General features: G+C 44.8%; 2 protein-coding genes across 2 annotated transcripts in view; one reads left to right on the top strand and one right to left on the bottom strand.

Annotated features, from left to right (window-relative positions):
• Positions 1 to 17,577, top strand: part of phex (phosphate regulating endopeptidase homolog, X-linked) — a 580,655-nt gene extending 563,078 nt beyond the window's left edge. The window contains exons 17-22 of the mRNA XM_073046078.1: positions 3,389 to 3,456; positions 6,891 to 7,021; positions 8,828 to 8,893; positions 9,968 to 10,072; positions 11,537 to 11,613; positions 17,475 to 17,577. Of these exons, the coding sequence (XP_072902179.1) occupies positions 3,389 to 3,456; positions 6,891 to 7,021; positions 8,828 to 8,893; positions 9,968 to 10,072; positions 11,537 to 11,613; positions 17,475 to 17,577 (550 nt within the window). The remainder of the gene's footprint in view (positions 1 to 3,388; positions 3,457 to 6,890; positions 7,022 to 8,827; positions 8,894 to 9,967; positions 10,073 to 11,536; positions 11,614 to 17,474) is intronic.
• Positions 17,578 to 21,364: 3,787 nt separating this feature from the next.
• Positions 21,365 to 22,976, bottom strand: part of LOC140727997 (cullin-4A-like) — a 73,386-nt gene continuing 71,774 nt past the window's right edge. The window contains exon 20 of the mRNA XM_073046074.1: positions 21,365 to 22,589. Coding sequence (XP_072902175.1) covers positions 22,494 to 22,589 — 96 coding nt within the window. The 3' untranslated portion in view covers positions 21,365 to 22,493. The remainder of the gene's footprint in view (positions 22,590 to 22,976) is intronic.

Genomic DNA, 22,976 nt, shown 5'->3' with positions numbered 1-22,976 from the left:
GCAATGCATCCGCAATTTCCAGGGCCACCTCCTTTAGTACCCTAGGGTGCAGACCATCTGGACCTGGGGATTTGTCAGCCTTCAGTCCCATCAGTCTTCTCATCACCGTTTCCTTCCGAATGTCAATCTGTTTCATTTCCTCTGTTACCCTATGTCCTTGGCCCATCCATACATCTGGGAGATTGCTTGTGTCTTCCTTAGTGAAAACAGATCTAAGTACTCATTAAATTCTTCTGCCATTTCTCTGTTTCCCTTAACAATTTCACCCAATTCATTCTTCAAAGGCCCAACATTGTTCTTAACTATCTTCTTTCTCTTCACATACCTAAAAAAGCTTTTGCTATCTTCCTTTATATTCCTGGCTAGCTTGCGTTCGTACCTCATTTTTTCTCCCTGTATTGTCTTTTTAGTTAAGTTCTGTTGTTCCTTAAAAACTTCCCAATCATCTGTCCTCCCACTCACCTTAGCTCTGTCATATTTCCTTTTTTTTAATGCTATGCAGTCTCTGACTTCCTTTGTCAACCACTGAGGCCCCTTTCCCCCCTTTGAATCCTTCCTTCTCTGGGGGATGAACTGATTTTGCACCTTGTGCATTATTCCCAAGAATACCTGCCATTGCTGTTCCACTGTCTTTTCTGCTAGGCTATCCGTCCAGTCAACTTTGGCCAGCTCCTCCCTCATGGCTCCATAGTTTCCCCTGTTCAACTGCAACACTGACACCTCCGAGCTGCCCTTATCCTTCTCAAATTGCAGATAAAAGCTTATCATATTATGATCACTACCTCCTAATGGCTCCTTTACTGTGAGATCGCTTATCAAATCCTGTTCATTACATAACACTAAATCCAGAATAGTCTTGTCCCTGGTCGGCTCTCGTACAAGCTGTTCCAAGAATGCATCCCTTAGGCACTCTACAAACTCCCTATCCTGGGGTCCAGCACCAACCTGATTCTCCCAGTTCACCTGCATGTTGAAATCCCCCATAACTACAGCAACATTATCTTTGCCACATGCCAATGTTAACTCCCTATTCAACTTGCACCCAATATCCATGCTACTGTTTGGTGGCCTGTAGACAACACCCATTTGGGTCCTTTTGCCCTTCCTGTTCCTCAGTTCTATCCACACAGACTCTACTTCTCCTGACCCTATGTCCCCCCTTGCAAAGGACTGAATCTCATTCCTTACCAACAGGGCCACCCCACCCCCTCTGCCCACATTTCTGTCCCTATGATAGCATGTATGCCCTTGTACATTCATTTCCCAGGTCTAATCTCCCTGCAGCCATGTCTCCGTTATCCCAACAACATCATAGTTACCCATTCGCACCTGGGCTTCAAGCTCATCCGCCTTATTCCTGACACTTCGTGCATTCAGATATAGAATTTTTAACCCATTTCTCCTCTCTCTGTTTGAATCGCTGCCTATTGTGCTTAACCCAGCTCCCTGAACTCCCATCGGGCTATACGCCCCTAGAATTTTGTTGTCCTTCCTACATTTACTTATTCTTTCAACACATTTAACTCCATGTTCCGTCAGACCATCCCTCTCTACACGAGTCCTCCTTATCACTTGTTCCGCCCCACCTTCCTCTACTACACACTTAATATTCCAGAACCGTGTAGTCCCCACCTGTCCTTTATTCTTCCTCTCGCTATCCTCTCTCACATTCTGGATCCCCGCCCCCTGCAAATTTAGTTTAAACCCCCCCAAGAAGCTCTAGCAAACTTCCCTGCAAGAATGTTAGTACCGCTCCAGTTCAGGTGTAAACCGTCCCTTCGGAACAGATCCCACCTTCCCTGGAACAAGGCCCAATTATCTACAAACCTGAAGCCCTCCCTCCTGCACCATCCTCTCAGCCACGTATTAATCTGTATAATCCTTCTGTTCCTTGCCTCACTCGCACGTGGCACAGGTAGCAATCCTAAGATTGTTACCCTGGAGGTCCTGCTCTTCAGCTTCGCACCTAACTCCCTGAACTGCCTGCGCAGGACCCCGTCACTCATCCTACCCACGTCATTGGTCCCTACATGGACTACAACATCTGGATTCTTGCCCTCCCTCTCGAGAATAACCTGCACCCGATCTGAGATGTCTCGGACCCCGGCACCAGGGAAGCAACATACCATTCGAGACTCCCGATCTTCCCCACAAAATCTCCTATCCGCCCCCCTGACTATAGAATCCCCTATCACTACCGCTCTCTTCTCTTCCCTCCTCCCCTTCCTAGTCGCGGGTCCAACCTCAGTGCCAGAGACAGGACCACTGCAGCTTGTTCCTGGTAGGTCATCCCCACCAACAGTATCCAAAACGGTATACTTATTTTTGATGGGAACGGCCACAGGGGTGCTCTTCTCTCTCTGTCTGCTCCCCCTGCCTCTCTTGACTGTCACTCATTTGCCTACCTCCTGTCTTTTCGGTGTGACTGCCTCCCGATAACTCTTATCTATCTCTGCCTCTGCCTCCCGAATGATCCGTAGTTCATTCAGCTCCTGCTCCAATTCCCTAACTCGGTCTGATAGGAGCTGCAGATGGATGCACCTATTGCAGGTGTGGTCATCAGGGACAACTGTGTTGACCCTGACCTCCCACATACTGCATACGGAGCACACCACTGCTCTAAGCGTCTCCCCCATTACCTGATCCCAGATTAGTCAGAATAAATGAAAAGCTCTGCAGTGCAGCAACACCCTTCCTGTAAGGAGGCAACCAGAGCACACAATACCCCAAGTGCAATCTCACCAGTGCTTTGTAAACATCCCAACTTTTATTTTCTGTATCCTGACCCATGAAGGCGAGCATGCCTTTTCCATCAGTTTATGTTGCGATTTTCAGACAACGAGTTCCTCTGAGTTCATCAACATTCCTCATGTCCAACTCCTAGTTGTCTTCCCAAATTCCACCTCTTCCTCCTCGGGTTACTTCAAAACACTTAATCGAATGTGGCTGCGGGGGGAGGGGGTAGAAGGATGAATGGGAGCTGTGTAAAGGGGTTGCTGGTGGTCAGCACAGACTGGGGTTGGGTGGGGGGGGGGGGGGAGGGAGTGCCAAAGGGGCTGGTTCCACGACCCATGAAATGGTGGGAAACATCACGTGGTGTTTGGTTGGAAATGAGATTGAACCTATCCAACCTCAGGTCAGGTCCCCCCAAAAACTCAAAACTGGCTGAAAGCAGTCTTGTTGAAATGGTCCAAAGACAGAAAATAGCACTGAAACGTTAAGTGAAGAACCAGGTTCATTGTGCTTCAAATGGGCAGAATCCACAATGTGATTTAGGGGATGTGTGATCAGAAGAGATTCAGGGTTCATCTTGACACTGTTAAGAAGTGTGGTATTGTGGAGTGGAACATCTTTGAGCTTTCACATGGTGAACTACTTGTAATTGCAGGTCTGTCAGTTATGGAGCAATCGGTACCATTATCGGACATGAGTTCTCACATGCCTTTGATAGCCATGGTAAGTAACAAGCCATGTAAGTGGTGCTCAGCTGACAATCTCAATCTTTCTGCAGTCTGAAACAGGGTCAGTGTCACGTGCAAACATCTTTAATATGCCTCTGCATTGATGTCTAAGTTATTTTACATCAGGAAGCAAGGAACTCAGTGCCAAGCTCTGTGTAGCAGTCACCCAACAACCATTGCCCCATGCTTCACCTTGGAGCTAATTTTCCACTCTCCTATGCACAGAAGTATTTTGATCTGTCTGCCAATTGCACCCTGATTAAACTTGCATGTAGACTGTGTGAACCTTACTCACCAATCCTACCGCTACCTCAAAAACTTCACTGAAATTATTCAGACATGATCTTCACTTAAAGGTGTTGAGAATAAGGAAGAGCATGAAGACAGCATGATTTGAGGAATTCTACAGGAGGAATTTCTTTACCCAGAGGGTGTGATTCTGTGAAATTCATTGGCACAAGCAGCTGGGGAGCTCAAGTCACTGGGTATACTGAGAGAGGAAATTGATAGGTTCTTGATTAATAATGGCATCAATAGTTATGGGAAGATGCAGGAGAATGGGGTTGAGAAGGAAAATAAATGAACCATGATTGAATGGTGGAGACTTGATGGGCTGAATACGTAACACTGCTCCTATAGAACATAGAGCATACAACATAGGGCAGACGCTTCTGCCCACTATGTTGTCTTAACCTTTTAACTGATTCCAAGATCAGTCTAACCCTTCCCTCACACATAGCCCTCCTCTTTTCCTTCATTTCTGTACTCATCTAAGAGTCTCTTAATCTATACTCCCACCAGCCTGGCAGTGCATTATATGGACCTGCCAATCTCTGTGCAAAAACACTCCAAGTCTGGCTTATCCACAGCTTTGTACAGGGGTGACATGACTCCCTGACTCTTATACTCTGTTCCTAGTGAGGAAGACAAGCATATCATATCTCGTTATCAACCTAGCAGCCTTCTGAAATGTATGGGCTGCTGATTCACAAATTGGCAAATGGGGGAAACTGGGCATTACTGGGCTTGCAGTGAGAAAAACACTTTTGACTGATGTGTTAGTCGTTGTATCTGGGATAGGTTTTCTATTGTCATATGTCATGAGGGACTGACTTGTGGAGAGAGGCTGAGCATGTTGAGACCTCTTATGAAGCTTAGGAGAATGAGGGAGTGATCGTATGGAGGTATATAAAATTGAGGGTCAATAATGGTCACATTGTCTACTTCCCAGGATTGCAGAATAGAGAACTAGCAGTCACAGGTTTAAGGTGAGAAGAGAGAGATTTAGTAAGAACCTGAGGGGCAACATTTTCACTAGATAGTGATCAGGAAATGGAACGAGCTGCCAGAGGAAGTGGTGGAGGCAGGTAGAGTAATAATATTTGAAAGGAACTTGGAGGGTACATCGATTGGAAGGATATAGGCTAGCTGCAGGAAAACGGAACTCGCTTAGATGGGAATCTTAGTTAGCATGGAGCTGTTGGGCCGAAAGGCCTGTTTCTGTGCTGTATGGCTCTATGCACAGAGATACAGAGAAATGCCTTTGTCTCTTGTCAGGCCATGCCATACACAAGTTCATCGAGTTAGTTAAAAGGAAAACAGGATGCAGAATTTAATGTTACAGAGAAAGTGCAGTACAGGCAGACACATCAGGTACAATGTCTACAACAAGGTAACTGGGAGATCAAGAGTTTACCTCTTACCATACGAGAGGTTCCTTCAATAACCTGAACATTAACATTCATGGAGAGCTGCAAGGAATATTGCTTCACAATATCCAGAGGCTTGGGTTCAATCCTGGCATCAGGTATCATGGTCATAGGACACTACAACACAGAAACAAGCCCTTTGCCTCCTGTAGCCCATGCCGAGCTATTAATCCGCCTAGACCCATTGCACTGGGACCACAGCTCTCCATACCCCATCCATCCATGCACCTAAAAAATTTCTCTTAAATGTTGAAACCAAACCTGCATCCATCACTTCCCATGGCAGCTCATTCCACACTCTCACTGCCCTCTGAGAGAAGTAGTTCCCCCTCATGTTCTTCAAAATTTCACCTTTTGTCACTGGGTATACTTAAAGTGGAAATTTGTAGATTCTTGATTAGTAAGAACATCAATGGTTACAGGGAATGGGGTTGAGAAAGAAAATAAATGAACCATGATTCTTCCATGGGCTCTGTGTCCGTCTGCCTTCTGAGTAAATACCGAAAATCCATTTAGGATGTTCCACATCTCATTGAACTCCATGCATAGATGATCACTCTGATACTCAAGAGGGCCAATTTTACCCCTTGCTGACTTGTGGTATGTGAGATTTGCATGTTTTCCCAAAGGTGCTCCAAGTTCCTTCCACATCTCAAAGATGGGTGGGTCTGTAGGTTATTGGTCAATGTAAGTTACCCCTCGAGTGGTAGAATTTGGGGGAGTTGATGGAAATGTGGAAGATTAGATCTGTGTAAATGGGTTGCTGGTGGTAAGCACAGGGGCTGGTCCCTTTTGTATGGCCCTGTGAAATTTTGGGAAACATCCTGTGCTCTTTTGGTCAGGTCCTCTCAACAACTCTCAGAACTGGCTAAAAGCAACAGTGTTGGGATGGTGCAAAAGCAGAAAGTAGCAGCAAACATAACCTGCAGGGACCCGACTAAATTCAGCTCACTGGCACAGTAATCAGAGAATGTGTCAGCCACACTCACTCTGAATACTGTCAAACCCCAGGGCGCTGGGTCCAAGCTCAGTGTCTGAAGGCAATCTTCATTCAGCACTGGCCTCCTGACTGCAGCATGGAGCAGCAGACAGGGAGATGCGGCAGAACTCTGTGGCCAACTGCAATGATGAAGCAGCCAGACCACCCTGACTGTGATCCCCACAGACGTGCAAGATGGGGCAAAACTCACCCACACATTGGTGCAGTTATTACAGAAAACCCCAGCTGCAAAACCTTCAGAGGCATCCAGACCTGCAAAGTGGTCTGCAACAGCACTTTCCCAAGCCTCCCATCCTGCTCCTCCAGTAATGGGGTGCAGCCAGCAATACCATGCATGGCTCCTTCACCCTACCTCGATGGGGCAAAGTTATCCAGAACCCACAGCAAGAACTCCCTAAGCAACTTTTACATTTCTGTTGTGCATTCCCAAAAAGTACATCTCTTCCCAACTTAGGCTCCCAAGTTCCTGCCTAATTGTGTCATAATTTGACCTCCCCCGATCAAATACTTCCCCATACTGCCTGCTCCTTTCTCTGTCCAAGGCTATCGTAAAGGTCACTGTAACCCAAGTGCTCACCCACTAAGAGATCTTTCACCTGACCAGGTTTATTGCCTAGTCTATACCCCTCACAGTTCATTTGCCTCTGAGTTTTGTGTCAGTACACTTTTGATAACTATATACAACTCTTGGGTACTTTAACTGTTTTGTTTCATTTGTAGGTCGAAAATATGACATAGGTGGAAATTTGCATCAGTGGTGGAGTAATGACTCGATTTCAAACTTTGAAGCCAAAGCCAACTGTTTGGTGAGGCAGTACAGTAACTACTACTGGACCCCGGCACGCCTCAAGGTAGGGTTATGGTTGAAGTGAGGGTTTTTTTAAGGGAGTGCAGCTTCCATATCAGAATCAGAATTGGGTTTAATATCAGGGGCATATGTTGTGAGGTTGTTAACTTTGCGGCAGCAGTACAATGAAATACTGTGCATAAAAGAGAAAAGAACTGTGAATTGCAGTAAGAATATAAAAAGACCATAAGACATAGGAGCAGAATAAAGCCATTTAGCCCTTTGAGAATTCTCAGCCACTTAATCATGGTTAATCCTTTTCCCCCTCGCCAGCCCCGCTCCCTGACCTTCTCCCCGTAACCTTTGATGCAGTGCCCATTGCTCTGCCTTAAATATACCCAACGACCTGGCCTTCACAGATGCCTGTGGTAACAAATTCCACAAATTCACCACCCTCTGGCTAAAGAAATTTCTCTGCATCTCTATTTTAAACGGACGCCCCTCTATCCTGGGGCTGTGCCCTCTTGTCCTAGACTCCCCCACGATGGGAAACATCCTTTCCACATCTACTCTGTCTAGGGCTCTCGACATTCAAAATATTTCAATGAGATCCCCCCCCTCATCTTTCTAAATTCCGGCAAGTACAGACCCAGTGCTATCAAACGTTCCTTGCATGAAAACCCTTTCATTCCCAAAATTATCCTTGTGCCAAAACTGGTCACAATACTCAAGGTGAGGCCTCACCAGTGTCTTACAAAGCCTCAGCATCACATCCCTGGTCTATACTCTAGAGATCTTGAAATTAATGCAAACATGGCATTTGCCTTCCTCACCACTGAATCAGGATGGAGATGAGGAGGAGCTGTCCAGTGAAGCAGTGGAGGCTACTTCAGTAAATATATTTTCAATAAGGTTGGATAGATTTTTGCATAGTAGGGGAATTAATGGTTATGGGGTAAATGCAGGTAGGTGGAGATGAGTCCATAGCCAGATCAGCCATGATCTTATTGAATGGCAGAGCAGGCTCAATGGGTCAGATGGCCAACTCCTACTCCTATTTCTTATACTCTTATGTTCATTCCCCCCCTTGCACTCCCTCAATTCACTTAATTCTTCCCTCACTTTTTCCATCATCGCATTCCTCTCTCACCCCATCATCTCACTTCCACCCACACTCCCTCCATCATCCCATTCCTCCCTCCATTGCCTCACTCCCACCCACTGCACCTGTTCAGTTACATGCTGGAGAAATATAGACCAAATGGACGATTGGCACAGAGGAGTTGAGCAGAAAGGTCGATTTCCTTGCTGGATACCTCTGATGGACTGGAATCCTTACAGGATTCTGTGGGATTGTGTAGGCTTGTAATGGGGATTGAACATTGATCTGTCCTTGAGATGGAGGAGCCGATAAAGGGAAGGTAAAATATGTGCGAAGGCAGGGTGGAGACTGGCAGCAATGATGTGCCCATTTTCATTCTGTATGAGAGCAGGAAGGTCATCGATGTCCCAGAGAAAAAGGCGAGGAAGGAGCTCTAACTGAACTGGAGCCATATGGAATTCCGTGCACTCCACAAGGAGATGTGTATGTGGAACCTGGACCCAAATATGTGCCCGTGGCTGCACCTTTGACCTTGAGTGAGTGAGTGAGTGAGTGGTTACAGCAGAAGTTGCTCAAAATAAGGATGAGTTCAGCCGGGTGGAAGAGGCTGGGTCAGGAAGATCTTTGATCACCTTTACCTGACTCAGGGTTAATCTATTATCTTACAACACTCCCCGGCATCAAGCTGTTTTATAAGATACTATGGAAATGTGCGTCATAGCAGCTTGAGTATTTCTAAAATCCAGTCTTCAATCTTGTGCCTTGTAGGTAAATGGTCAACAGACATTAGCAGAGAACATCGCTGACAATGTTGCTGTCCGCCTGGCTTTCAAGGTAGGTTAATGACCCTAATGCCAATGAGATTTTCTTCCAAGTGTTTCCCAAAGACGCTAAACATCCTGTACATTTGACCTGCACTGGTCACCTAGACTGATGCCTCCTTGGGCTTACAGATTCATAGAGATTCACAGCATGGAAACAGGCCCTTTCACATAACCGTTCATATTGATCATGGTGCCCACTTCAGCTAGTCATATTTGTCTACATTTGGTCATTACTTTTCTAAACCTTTCCTATCCATCTATTTATCTAAATGCCTTTTGAATATTGTTATTGTACCCGCCTCAACTGCTTCCTCTAGCAGCTTATTCTATGTAGAGGGTGAAGAAGTTGCCACTCAAGTCCCCATTACATCTTTTTTTCTCACCTTAAAACTATACCCACTAGTTCTTGATTGCCTTTCACCGGAAAAAAAGACGGGTGTATTCTCCCTAGCTATGCCCCTCATAATGTTATACACGTCTATAAAGTCACTCCTTAGTCTCCTGTGCACCAAGGAATAAAGTCTGAGTCTGTCCAACCTTTCCCTGTAACTCAGGCCCTCAAGTCCTGGTAGCATCCTTTGAAACCTTAGTTGCATTGTTATTAACGTGGATTGAGGATCCAATTGTGTTTGATGACTCCTCTGTAGAGCACCTTGGGGCATTTTGCTTGAAGGTAGGAAAATTTGCCGCAATGCATCGGGAGGGTGAGAATCTGCCATAATAATTACAGGTGAAGCCTTTGCTGGTGTTTTGATTGGTGGGAATGTATGCAGCTCACCTCACTGCCTCCTGGGCTCCTATACCCTTCCCCACAGAGCTGGGGAGACACTGCCAGAGCCAGCAAATTTGTCATGTTCTCTGACCTCATCACAAGTGTGTATTAGCTGAGTGAAACCTACATAACCTACAACACTACATAACCAGACCATGCAGGGCAGTTTGAATAAAAGCCCCATTCCCAATTTAAAATGGACAATGCAGAGCAACACGGCTGAGGAATAATCAGGGGGAGGAAAGAGCAGTAGAGAGTGTGCAGGAAGTGGAATTCCATTCCATTATTAATTTCTGGAATTTTGCCTTCCAGGCCTATCGGAAGTGGGTACAGGAGGAGAAAGGAGGCAGGGAAGAGGCACTTCTCCCTGGCCTCAAGCTGAACCATAATCAGCTCTTCTTTTTAAGTCATGCTCAGGTGAGTAATATTTCACACGAATACGAGAATATAAGAGCAGCTCTTGGCTACACAGCCCCTCAGATCTGCCATCAAAATCATGGATGATCTACACCAGACCTCAATTCGTTTTATGGCCAGTTCTCCATGACCCCAATTTCTCCACTTGCAAAAGTCTATTTGCACTTGCTTTTAAACACGTAACAAACTAGCCTCCAACTCTCCAGCGACTCACCACCAGCTGTACTCAATGATTGCAACCACATGACACTGGGCAGACTGGATAGGGAATAACGAACAATATTCCAGAGGGATGCAGCATCTGTGGAGAGTAAGGAATTGCCAACGTTTCAGGATGACAACCTATATCATTCCTTCCAAAGAACCCCCAGCTCCCCCCTCCCACATGCAAACAGCGACAAGCCAATGGCCCATCTTACAGCTCTTGTTTTTATGCATCAGAGTCTCCTTCCTGATGGTAGAAAGCCAAAAGAGATGCTGGGCAGACGGGTAGGATCTTTGATAATACTAAGGACCCTGCATATGCTCTCACAGAACTTTGTAGGGACTTGCAGTCCGATGCTCTGCTGCTCCCATATCAGATGGAAATGCAGTTTGTCAGAATGCTGTCAATAGTGCTCACGTAAAATACAGTTAAGATGGGAGAGGGGAGTCTCTCTTGTCTCAATTTCCTCAGGAAGTGGAGGTGCTGCTGTGCGTCCTTATTTAGGGAGGTGATATTGAGGGGCCAGTTGAGATCATCCATGATGTGAACTCCCAGGAACTTGGTTCAGTTGACTCTCCCTATGAGGAGGTACATATGTGCAGAGAGATGTTTCACCTGCACCTTCCTAAAGCCCACAATCATTTCTTTGACCTTCTCCACATTCAGACTTAGGTTATTGTTCTCATACCAGTCCACCAGCCGCTTCACTTCCTCTCGTGTTCTGTCTCATCATCATTGTTGATGAGGCCAATCATTGCTGTGTCACCCACAAACCTGACACGATCTGAGCTGACTCCCATGACTCAGTTGTGCATCGACAGTGGGCTGAACACAGCCCTGGGGAGTGCCAGTGCTCAGCACAATGAAACTAAAAACATTGCTGCCCACACAGACTGACTGTGGCCTTTCTGTTATGATGTCCAGGGTCCAGTTACAGAGGGAGACATTGAGACCCAGTGAGGACAGCTTGCCCACCAGTTTTTGGGGTACAATGGTGTTAAATGTCCTGTATGTCTTGCACCATATTCCAGCATCTGCAGTCTCTTGTGTCTCAAGACTGTATAGGGAAATACCCTGTGAAAGGACAGTATCACAGCAAAGTGCTCCACCCGTCACCTGTCAAGAACGAAAGTCTACTATCCAATGGATGCTGCATTACTGGTAGTTCAGGATCCAATTAGCAATAAAAATCTCCTACTACAACTCTACCTTTAGCTGTGGAAGTAACTCTTTGTCTTTATGATCTTTTCCACTTCTAGGTCAGATGCAGTAATCATAATCCAGAGGCTGCCAGGAATAGGATTCTGACTGGCGTACATAGTCCTCCTGAAATCAGGTGAGATTCAAAGTCAGACTATTAACCATTCTTGTGCGGTTCTCAGTTTGATGCTGTCTGTTTTACACTTCTATGTGGATGCATCACAGATTGGTATGGAAGCTGATCAGCACAAGAAATTCCAGAAAGTTGTGAACACAGATCAGGCCACCACCATTGTACCCTCCATAGACTCTTTCCTGCTGCCTCAGGAAAGCTGCCAACATGAGGAAGGACTCCTTCCACCTGGGCACTTTCATTTTCTGCTCTCCTGTGAGGCAGTAGATACAAAAGGTTGAGAACATGAAACATCAGGCTCAAGGACAGCTTCTAAACGGCTGTTACAATACTCTTGAATGGATCTCTCATACTGAAAGATGAACTTTTGATCTCTCAGCCCTTGTACTTTCTTTGTCTGCCTGCACTGCACTTCCTCTGTGATTGCATCATTTGCATTCTCTTATCAATGTATTTATTTATGGAATTACCTGTGTAGATGACATGCAAACAAAAGTTTTTCACTGTACCTTGGTACATGAGACAATAATAAATCAATTACCAATTCCAACTATAATTTATAAATTTAAAGCAGAAATTGTTGGGAATATTCAGCAAATCAGGCAACATCTTTCTCATTTTTATCCTTTGTTTCCTTCACCATTCAGCCCATCAAGTCACTGCCAGCTCTCAGAGCATTCCCACCAGTCCTGTTCTCCTACATTCCCCACCACTCATTCTCTCCACATCCCCATCACTTCCCCCATCCAGGCTCTGCCCTCACCCACATGTGGGCAGAATAACCTACTAACTTGCATGTCTTTAGGATGTGGAGGAAACTGGAGCACCCAGTGAAACCCATACAGTCATGGGGAAATCACGCAAACTCCACACAGACAGCACTTGAGCTCAGGATCAAACCTTAGATCACTGGAGTTGAGAGGGAACAGTTTGAAAGGCTGCACCACTGTGGTGCTCTCACCTCCAGAGGAGATAAAAGAAGTTAGCACTACTGCTCAAAATATAACATTGGATCTGGGAAAAATTAGAAATAAAACTCCGATAATCCAGCATACTCAGGATTTTGGTGATGACAGCCTGGCAGATATTCTGAACTTTTGTATGTTCATCCTTGTGAGTAACATTCAGTTGTTATTAGATAGTCATATAGAAACGGACCATTTGGCCCTACTTCTCCATGCCTACTCTGTTTCCCGGTGGGCTAGTCCCATCTGCTTCACATTTGACCCACAATCCTTTATCCATGTACATATCTAGATGGCTTCTAAATGTTGCTAATGTGCCGGCTCAACCACTATTTCTGGCAGCTCATTCCAAATGCACACCATCCTTTGCATAAAAAAATCTATCCCAGTATTCCTTTGAAATCTTTCACCTCTGATCTTAAGACCATATGTAGGGTAAGGTAATTGGGAGAGATATACATAATTCACAACCACCAACACTGGGTTGTGGCTTCGCTTTAACAGGCTGATCTGACATGATGATTTTGTTACATAAAGTTTTTTAGTGCATTCTTGTGTTTAGGTATTTGAGTTCAATAAAATGTGTCACGGGTTTCATTAAGCATAATGCCTCACTTCGTTTTATTTGCGAAAACCTACATTGGTGACCCCGATTCCAGAGTTATTGAACATGTTGGCCAATGCAATCGCTTTGAACCTGCTGGAGTTTTGGAGCAAAAATACCTTCATTTGGTTTGTACTAGCTGAGGCCCAATTTGCCCTGCGAGAAATTACCACCAACGGCACCAAACTCTATTAGATGGTAGCATTGCTCAGCAATTCCAGAGTGGTGAGTCTGCCTGAACACAATAAATACCAATCACTGAAAATACTCCTCTCACAGACTTTCAGATGATCAGAGTCTGTGCACGCCAAACTGTTGTTCTCCTTACCTGATCTCGGTAATGCTGGGCCTCCGGAGCGAATGGACCACAAGGTGTCTCTCCTGGGAAATCACCATCCTTGTTTTATTTTTAAAGAACTCTTCATGCAGCAAATGCCTGATCAAGTTTGCATAGCCCTCCCTAATGCACCTGTGATGGACTATAGAGAGTCTCCTAAAATGGCTGATAGCCTACACTCAGCCGGGCAGCGGTGCATCATTCCCCCTCCTTTCTCTACCTCAATAATCCCGGTAAACTTTTACCACTATCGCTTTGGCAGGAATGCTAAGAAGTGCCGACCGCCTTGCAGCTTCGACGGTACCAGGGTATCGAGACATCAGAGGTTTGAGGGGTATTTTACTGTTCATTATGGACACCCTTTCAGGGCGACGCTTCTTGCCTGGCACGGGTGCCCAAGTGAGTGTGCTGCCAGCATCCCCTGCTGATAGGCAAAGAGTGACGAAACCTTTAACGGCAGCAAGTTCCAGACCTACGGGACATGATGGGTGATCCTTTGCTTCATATTACACGTGGGACTTCGTCCTTGCTCAAGTGGCTAGACCTCTGCTCGGTGCAGATTTCCCGTGTGTCCAAGGACTGTTAGTCAGTCTGAAGAACTACAGGCTTGTGGATGCCATGGATATCCTGTTCCCCCAGCAAGTTCCCTACAACGACTCCGTCAAGCGCATGCGCCGCCGCATGTGAGATTACTCGGCTGCTGGGCGAATTCCCAAACCTCACCCGGCCCTCATTGTCCACTACAGTTGCAGACACGTTCCCACAACCGGCCCACCAGTCCACACCTGTGCGTGTGAACTGGACTGAAAAAAGCTGGCAACCGCAAAAGACAGCATTGTACAGGGGCGTACAATGCCCAGGGGCGGGCATCACCCCTCCATATGGTCCCTAAGCCCGATGGTAGTTGCCACCCATGTGATTCCTGACGCCTTAACGGAGCCATTACCCCTGATTGTTACCCAGTACTACGCATCCAAGACTTGTAGGTATATTTAGCAGGAAAGTAATTTCTTTCCAAAGTCGATCTAATTGGGAGATACCATCAGGTGCCTGTGTGCTCAGAAGACATTCCCAAAACAGCTGTGATAGCCCCGTTTGACCTTATTGAGTTTCTGTGAATGTCGCATGGACTGAAAGATGCAGCACAGACTTTCCAGTGGCTGATGGACTCTGCATTAAAAGACTCAGATTTTCTTTCTGTTTACCTGGATGACATACTTGTGTTCAGATCTGGATGCACTGGCCACATCTCATTTCCACACACTTTTCGAGCGCTTGGATCGATTATTAACCCTGCTAAATGCCTGTTTGGTTGTCAACCATTGACTTTCAGCAGAAAGTGCGAAACCCCTCCCATCAAAAGTAGTCTCTATTGTAGATTTCCCACTACAAAAAACAACAGGAATTTTTAGGTGTGTTAAATTTCTGTCACCGCTTCGTTCCGCGAGCTGCCGAGCTTGTACTCCCCCTGCGTCGTGCGTTTAAAAGCAATCCCCAATCACGACTGGTCAGCAGATATAACCAGGGCATTTGATGATACCAAACGAGCTCTTTCTAATGGCCCTACTGGTGCACCCGCTCCCCAGCCCACCCGTAGCCATTACTGCTGACGCTTCGGACTGTGCTGTGGCTGCTGAGGTCGGAGATGTGTGGCAGTCGCTCGCCGCCTTCAGCCGACAGCACCATCCCCCTGAAAGGAAGTATACACGTTTGACCATGAATCTGGCTGATCACCATTTTCATTTTCTTCTGGAGGGTCACTATTTCACAGCGTTTGGTGACCACAAACCCCTTGTGCATGCGATGGCCAAAATTAACCGTTACGTTCAGGTGCCCTTGGCACCTTTAGAGGTCCAAGTGACGGTTTGACCATGTCAATGTGGATCTTGCCACCTCTTTACCACGGTGGACTGGACCACCAGGCGGCCAGAGGTAGTCACTATAGCATCGACGATAGCCGCAGACGTGGCTCGGGCATTCGTCAGCACCCCATCTGATATTTCCTCTGACCATAGTCCCCAATTCATTTCAAAGCTCTGGGCTGCAATAGCCCGAACCTCGGTGTTATGCTACATCACACCACGTCGTATACCCCGCAGTCCCCTGCTCCTTAAAGGTTGTTCTAAGGGCTTACCTGACCGATGAGTGTTGGCATGATCATCTCCCATGGGGCTCAGAACCTGCGGACATTCATCCCAGAGTTGGTATACAGACAGCTGTTCCGAGTGCCAGATGATGCCAGGACTGCCTGGTCAGACTCTTAACACTTGGTAAATTCGATTCCACCTCCCATCACGGCATACAGCGTTCTTGGGTTCCAGTTGATCACATTCCGCATCGTCCGCACACCAACATCCCCATAGGTCCTCTTACGATGTCCCATTCCGTATTTTGGAACGGGAAGAAAAGACTTTTATCATAGGTAAGAAGCTAAACTTGAACGTATTTTGGTAGATCACAAACCAGCTCACCAAGATATGGAGTATTCCGCTGCCACAAGATGGCCGTGGGTGTGTCAACGGCCTCGGGATGAGCCAGAGAAGCCTGCTGTTCCTCCACCCATGGAACACAGGACCTGAGCCGGGCTCCAGACAGGCTCGCAATGCCGGTTTTAGAGAATTCTGGGGGGGGGGGGGGGTGCTGTGTAGGGTAAAACAATTGGGAGAAATGTATGCAATTCATAACTATGGACATTGAGTTGGAAGGGTGCTTTTGTGTTTAAGTTTTGGAGTTCAATAGAAAGTTATGGGTTTCATTAAACATAACACGCCTCACTTGTTTTATTTGTGAAAACCAACAAGTACACTCTTGTTTTCAGCATCTCTCCCTGGGAAAAGACTAGGCTCTAATCTGTGCCTCTCAGGTCACCCCTTGATCTTCTACATTCTAAGGAATAAAGTCATAATCTCTGCAACCTCTCCTTGTAACTCAGACCCTCAAGCCCAGGCAGCTTCCTGTATTTTCTGCACTCTTTCTAGTTTACTAAAAGCTTTCCTATAATACGATGACCAAAGCTGTACACAACACTCCAAGTGCGGCATCACCAAAATCTTATCTAACTGCAATATAACTTCCCAACATCTATACTGTACAGGCTGCTGGAACATATGCTGAGGAAAACATTGAAGCTTGGTGTAGTTAATTCAAGGCTCTGTGGGAAAGGATGGCAGTTTAGGGTTCTCACTACTTGACACGGAAAGGCTGAGTTGGGTGGGGGAAACGAGAACAACGAAATGAGTATCACCTCGGGCGGCCACATGTGACAGTGGTACTAGAAATTTACAGTACTGAATGTAACAACCATGAATGTAAGTTTCTTTTGTGCACTGGTTTTCTTTTGTGTGTGTATATATATATTTATTATGAATAAAGTTTATTTTTGAAAATAAAAACTACATTTAAGAGGTATTTGGACAGGCACTTGCATGAAGCATATGGCCTTAATGGGGCAAAGAAGATTAGTGTAAAGAGGTGGACATAGTGAGCTGAGGGCCCCTTTGTGCTTCACAACTCAGACTCTTCCTTTCTCCCTGACCTTCACCTTCACTTACTCTTCCCCACAGGAGGGAGAATTCTATCTGTATCTTCATCATTTTAAAAAGAAGCTTAAGCTGAATATTAAAGCAATGCTTTGATAGGGAGGAGTGCTGTGTGGGGAAGAGTGGGAGAGGTCTGGGTAGGATACGATGAATAGAAATGAACAGAAACGGAGGAAAAGTCAACTTTATTGTCAGTGCACAAGTACAGTGAAAAATGTTATTGCTGCAACACACAGAACATAACTTATAAAATTATTCCATACAATGTTGAAAATATGATTTAGCTTTCAGTTAATTTTGGTTCCACAGGCTTAAGTATTGCTGCTTAACTCTTATTTTTCAAATCCCTGTGAGATTTCTATATAAATTGATTCTAGTGCAGCTTTTGACTGGGTGAACAGCTTTCTTTTAATTTGCAGAGTTATTGGTGCAATCGCTAATTCTGAAGAATTCAGCAAGGCTTACAATTGTCCTAGTACATCACCGATGAACAGAGGCGCTAACTCCTGCCGAGTGTGGTAGACTATGATTTATGCCATTTGCATCGCTGATTGACACCTAACCAAGTCAAAGTGGTATCAGGTGTGTGTGTGTGTGTGTGTGGGGAAGAACCTTTATTTCTGTTTTATTTGAAACCGCGGTCACAAACCAGATGCTTTGCTAGGTCAGTGTTGTAATGCAAGGCCCCCTCAAGATGTAGATTTGAACAGTCCGGAATCCTGCTGAAGGGTCTCAGCCTGAAATAGCGATTGGTCATTCCCCTCCATGACTTGCTGAGTTCCTTTGACATTTTGTTGGTGTTCTTGTAGATTTCAACAGACTGCAAACAAAGCAGACATTGTCAGCACTGCATCCCCCCCGGGTATAGGGAATGGGAATGTCGCATATCACTCTGTATGTTTGGATCCATGTCCATTTATAATGAAGAATCCTGTCAGGTCTACCCCCAGCGAGCCTCGTCCCTCTGGGGATGTTACAGGGGCCTTTGAACAAGTCACTGAAGTTATGTTCCATAGCTGTATGAGCCGCACTTGGTGGCAGGAAGCCTCCGAACTTGGTGTACTGTTAGCTGCTTTGTTCGATCAAGGATTGGCCCCATTACACAGCACTGCTTATCTTGGCATTGGGAAGTGTGCTCGTAAATTGTTCCTGACACATCTGGGTGCCTTTTGAAATCTGATTGCTGGACTAGTGTGATGTTTTGGGCTGAAGGGCCTGTTTTCATGCTGTCTCAGTTTGAGGGACTGGTGAAGTGCTGACAAAAATAAACCCAGCATCCCTTATTCCTTAGGCTCAGGTGTTCTGAATATTCACAACTTCTGCACGACTGAGAACCAGAGGTAATTCACACTGGTCAGCTCCAGGGGAAGTTAAGGTGGGTGGTGATTGGAATAACAAACACAGAAACTAGGCTCTACAGTACAACTTATCCATGCCCACCTGCTTGAGTTTTGCCCATATCCCTCTAACCTTTTCTATCCATGTACCAAAAGTCTTTTACAGGTTAAACTGTACCTGCCTCTATCATCTCCTCTGGCAGTTTCTTCCCTATACCCAATACCCTCTGTGTGGAAATACTTGTCCTTTAAATCTTTCTCCTCTCACCTTGAACTTATGACACACTAATTTTAGATTCCCCTACCATGGAGAAATACCCAAACTATGACCTTCATAATTTTATAAACCTCTATAAGATCATCCCTCAACCTCGTTTGCTGCAGGGAACAGTCCCAGCCTATCCAATCTCTCTTTCTAACTCAAGCACCCTAATCTTGTGAATCTTTTTTGCATCCTCTCATTTCCTATGGTGTGGCAATGGGACCTGCACACTAAACTCCAATGCAACCTTACAGGCTATTTGTAAAATAACTCCTATATTCAGCACCACAGCAATGAAGGCAAGCACTCTATATTGCCTTGCTCACCACCCTGTCTACCAGTGCTGCCATTTTCAGGAAACAATGTACTTGTACCATAAGCTCTTGCTGTTCAATAATACTCCCAGGACCTTGCAATCTCTGTGTACGTTCTGGTCTGATTGAACTTCCCAAAATTATAATGTTTCTCTTAAAACAACCCCACCCCCAACACCACCAATGTGCCAACTAGTTAATGGGATGGGAGATCATTCAACCTGGATCAGCAAATTTGTGGATGACGACAAAATTGGCTGTGTGGTAGACATCGAAGAAGACTGTCAGAGCTGGCAGTGGGATCTGGATCAGATAGAATTTAACGCAGACAAGTGTGAGGTGTTGCATTTAGGGGGAATGGGAAAATGTTTAAAGGGAACGTGAAGAAAGAAATCTTCATTCAGAGGGCTGTGAGAGTGTGGAATGAGCTGCCAACACAAGTGGTGCATGCAAGCTTGATTTCAACATTGTAGGTGAATGGGACTAGGCAGTTTAAATGGTTCAGCATGGACTGGATGGGCAGTTAGATGACCCTAACCTAATGAGTGCACACCAGCTCAAAGCTACAATAATCCAGTAATTCCTGCTCCAGATCAACCATTGCTAAGACCCGACATAGATTAGGAGTCTGCTTTGTCGAGCATCTTTACTCCATCCGCAATAAACAAGACAGACAATTTAAGTTCAATCCCCATTCCCATTCTGACATGCAAGTCCATGGTCAACTCTACTGCCAAGCTGAGGCCACTTGAAAGTTGGAGGGGCAACATCTCACTTTCCATCTGGGTAGCATGCAACCTGACAGCATGAAAATTGATTTCTCTGGCTTCTGGTAATTTCTTCCCCCTCCCCCTTCCCTCCTCATTCATTCCCCATCCTGGCCCCCCTCTCCCTTCTTCCTACCTGCCTATCACATCCTTCTGGTGCCCCTCCTTCCCTTTCCCTCTTCTATCAGATCCCTCCTTTAACCCTTTACTTCTCACCTCTTACTTCACCCTCACCCCTCCCTTACCCACCTAGCTTTCACCTTACTTGGCTTCACCCATCACCTTCTAGCTTGTACACCTCCTCCTCTTCCCCCCCCCCCCTTCATTCTAGTCCTGATGAAGGGCGTCAGCCTGAAATGACTTGTTATTCCTTTCTCTAGCTGCTACCTGACCTGCTGAGTTTATTCACCATTTTGTGTGTGTTGTGTTCTGGATTTCCTGCACCTGCAGAATCCCGTGTTTAACCATTCCGATTCTTTCCTTTCACTGTGTCCGACTCCTTTCTGAATGCCACATTGAATTCCCCTCCACCACCAACACACTTGGCAGTTCTACACCCCAACCCAAGTGCCTGTCACGTTGGGCTCTGCTGCCAATCACATTTCTTTTTTTTTTGTCTCCTTGATGTTGGCCCAAAATAAATGAACTTTTAAGTGAAACCAAAACAGCAGCTGCTAGAAATAGGAAGTAAAGAGCAGAAAATGTTGAAATCACTCGGGACAGGCAGCATCTGTGGAGAGAAACAGTTTTAGGTCAGGGAGCCTTCATCAGAACTGGGAAAGAAAAAGACAGGTTTTCAGTAGCTGACGAGATGGGGGAGAAATTGTAGAACAAAAGAAAGTAAAACTGGACATAATGAGAGTGGCACTTCTATCATCTATGCTCTGGATCTCCCTCTGCAACTGAACCAATTCACTCTATCTCAAAACTCTTGTGATCTGCAGTTCCACTTTATCCCCTACCACATTTGGTGTTGTAAAACAATGTTTTCCCACCCCCCTTTTCCGTTCAGAGATCAAAGTTTGTAAACTTCAACCGCTCTTGAATCCCAGTCCCCCTACTGAAACACTCTGAGTTCCTGATCCACCTCTTGAACTAATCATTGCTGACTGCCTTGGGTTGAACAATTGTTTTAACTTCTAATGCACATGTAACTATTACTCTAACTGCCCCTATTGACCCATTTAGTCATAGAACGCTATAGCACCGAAACGCGACCTTAGGTCCATCTAGTCAATGCTAAATTATTAATCTGCCTCATTGACTATCTCATTGACCTGCACCCAGTAACCTTCCATCTATTTACCTATTCAAATTTCTCTTAAATGTTGAAATCAAATCTGCATCCACCAGTTCCGCTGAGAGCTCGTTCCACACTCTAGACTAAATAAGTAATTTTGGAAGGATATAACTCATTTTCCCCCTTCAAAGTCAAACGAGGTTGAAATTTTTTTTCTGTAAAAACCCTGATGCAGACATGACCCAATTGCAACATTTTCTGTAGCGTTAGAATAGTTAAAGGTACAAAAATTACAGAAATCTTTAATTTGCCACTGTAATTACTTAATTTTTTCCACAAATTGTGTTATACAGACGTAACTCAATAAAGACAGAGCCCAGAGCAGAAAATCAGTTTATATTATCAGAAGACAAAAGGTCCAATTTATTTCAGAATGACTTTTTTTTGGACATAATAACAATATGAAACAAATTAGGACAAGCTCACAGGAATTCCATCACCTCAGCTCCACCAGACTAGTTAGTGTTTCTGAACAACTTACAGTGAATAACACAAAGGAACACTTGTATATTCTATACAAAGCACATGTATAATCTGCAAAGTTTTAAGTTTGTTGGGCACTATGAGAAATACGTTAAACAGAAAGAATCATTCAAAAATGGGAAAACTACTCTGAAAAAGCAATCATATCAAGTGGAAGGAGGTGAAAATGCTATTCGACCTAAAACAAATACCAACCTTGGGACTAAGAATATTGGGTGCATAATGACTACTTTAGCAATAGGTGTAGGTTATTAGTGGAATGTGTGTTTGACAGTCTAATTTTTGGCACTTTTACATGTTTTGAAGATAGTTATCTCTATTTTGATGCAACATTTCTCCATTCATATGATGCATGCAATAAAAACCTAAATGTTACTCTGTGGCATGTGTGCATTGGTGACCAGAAGTATAGTGCAGCCTCGCTACTGCTTAAAGTTGATTACTTTATTGGTTGTTTAAGTCATTTAAAAAAATAAAAATGTCAGTTTCACTGATCAAAAATGTTGTTTATCTCACTGTGGCAGTAATGCCAAAAGTCAGTATGTAATGTGAAACATTTTCTCTCAGGGTATCTTACATATTTATATTTTAATAGAGTTCTCTCAAAAGATTCCAGGCTGTTGATTATATGGGAGGAATGGTGTGCAGGCTATGTTTTTTAAGTCTTAATCAAAAGGGCATGAGTTACACAAGAAATCAAATGAAATTACACTGTAGATATGAAATCTTCAACAACACAACGGGAGATGTATTTACTTCTGTGCTCTTTTCACACTTTCTGGAGATCCTCAGGAAACAAAGGCTGGATACTGTGTAAAAAGGGATGCCTGAGGATATTGCTCCTAAAAGGAATGCCCTCCACTGCTTCACAAGAGGCTTTGGCTGGACTGTGCAAAACCAAACAGAATCCAAAATGGATGCAGAGAGTATCAGTGCTTTTAAAGATTTACTGAGTTGAAAGTCTTGTTCAGTATATTATGCCACATAATGATACTGGTTGGCATTGTCTCGGTTCCTCTCCATATAATCCCGATCAATTAGAGACTCAATTCTCTTCTTCAGATCTCCAGGCTGAATGTTCAAAAAATGGGAAAAGGCAAAGAACACAAATAAGCAAACATAAGGTGATGTAATAACACCTGGATAGTAACACAATGAACATCCTGTGAAATCAGGAGCAAAAATCTGAATAAAGTATTCTCCAAAATTTGCTCTGCCATTGAAGCAAAAGTCAAGTGGTATGGTTAGCATCACATTCAAAAGTGAAGGACTCAAATAACAGCAGCTTTTTTGGAGTTCTGAGTGTTTATGGTTTGATTTGAAACAGATTTAATTTTGGGCTAAGCAAAAATAATCCTCTCAGCAGCTCGAGTCTACATCAAGTGGTACAGCTTTATTTCAGGGTCAGAGTTGTACAGTTCAGACCATTAGATCCTTTCTGCCCATCTACACTAATCC

This window comes from Hemitrygon akajei, chromosome 5 (assembly GCF_048418815.1).
Source record: "Hemitrygon akajei chromosome 5, sHemAka1.3, whole genome shotgun sequence".
Taxonomy (NCBI): Eukaryota; Metazoa; Chordata; class Chondrichthyes; order Myliobatiformes; family Dasyatidae; genus Hemitrygon; species Hemitrygon akajei.
The sequence above is the reverse complement of the archived record's forward strand: the minus strand, read 5'-3'. Positions and strand labels throughout refer to the sequence as shown.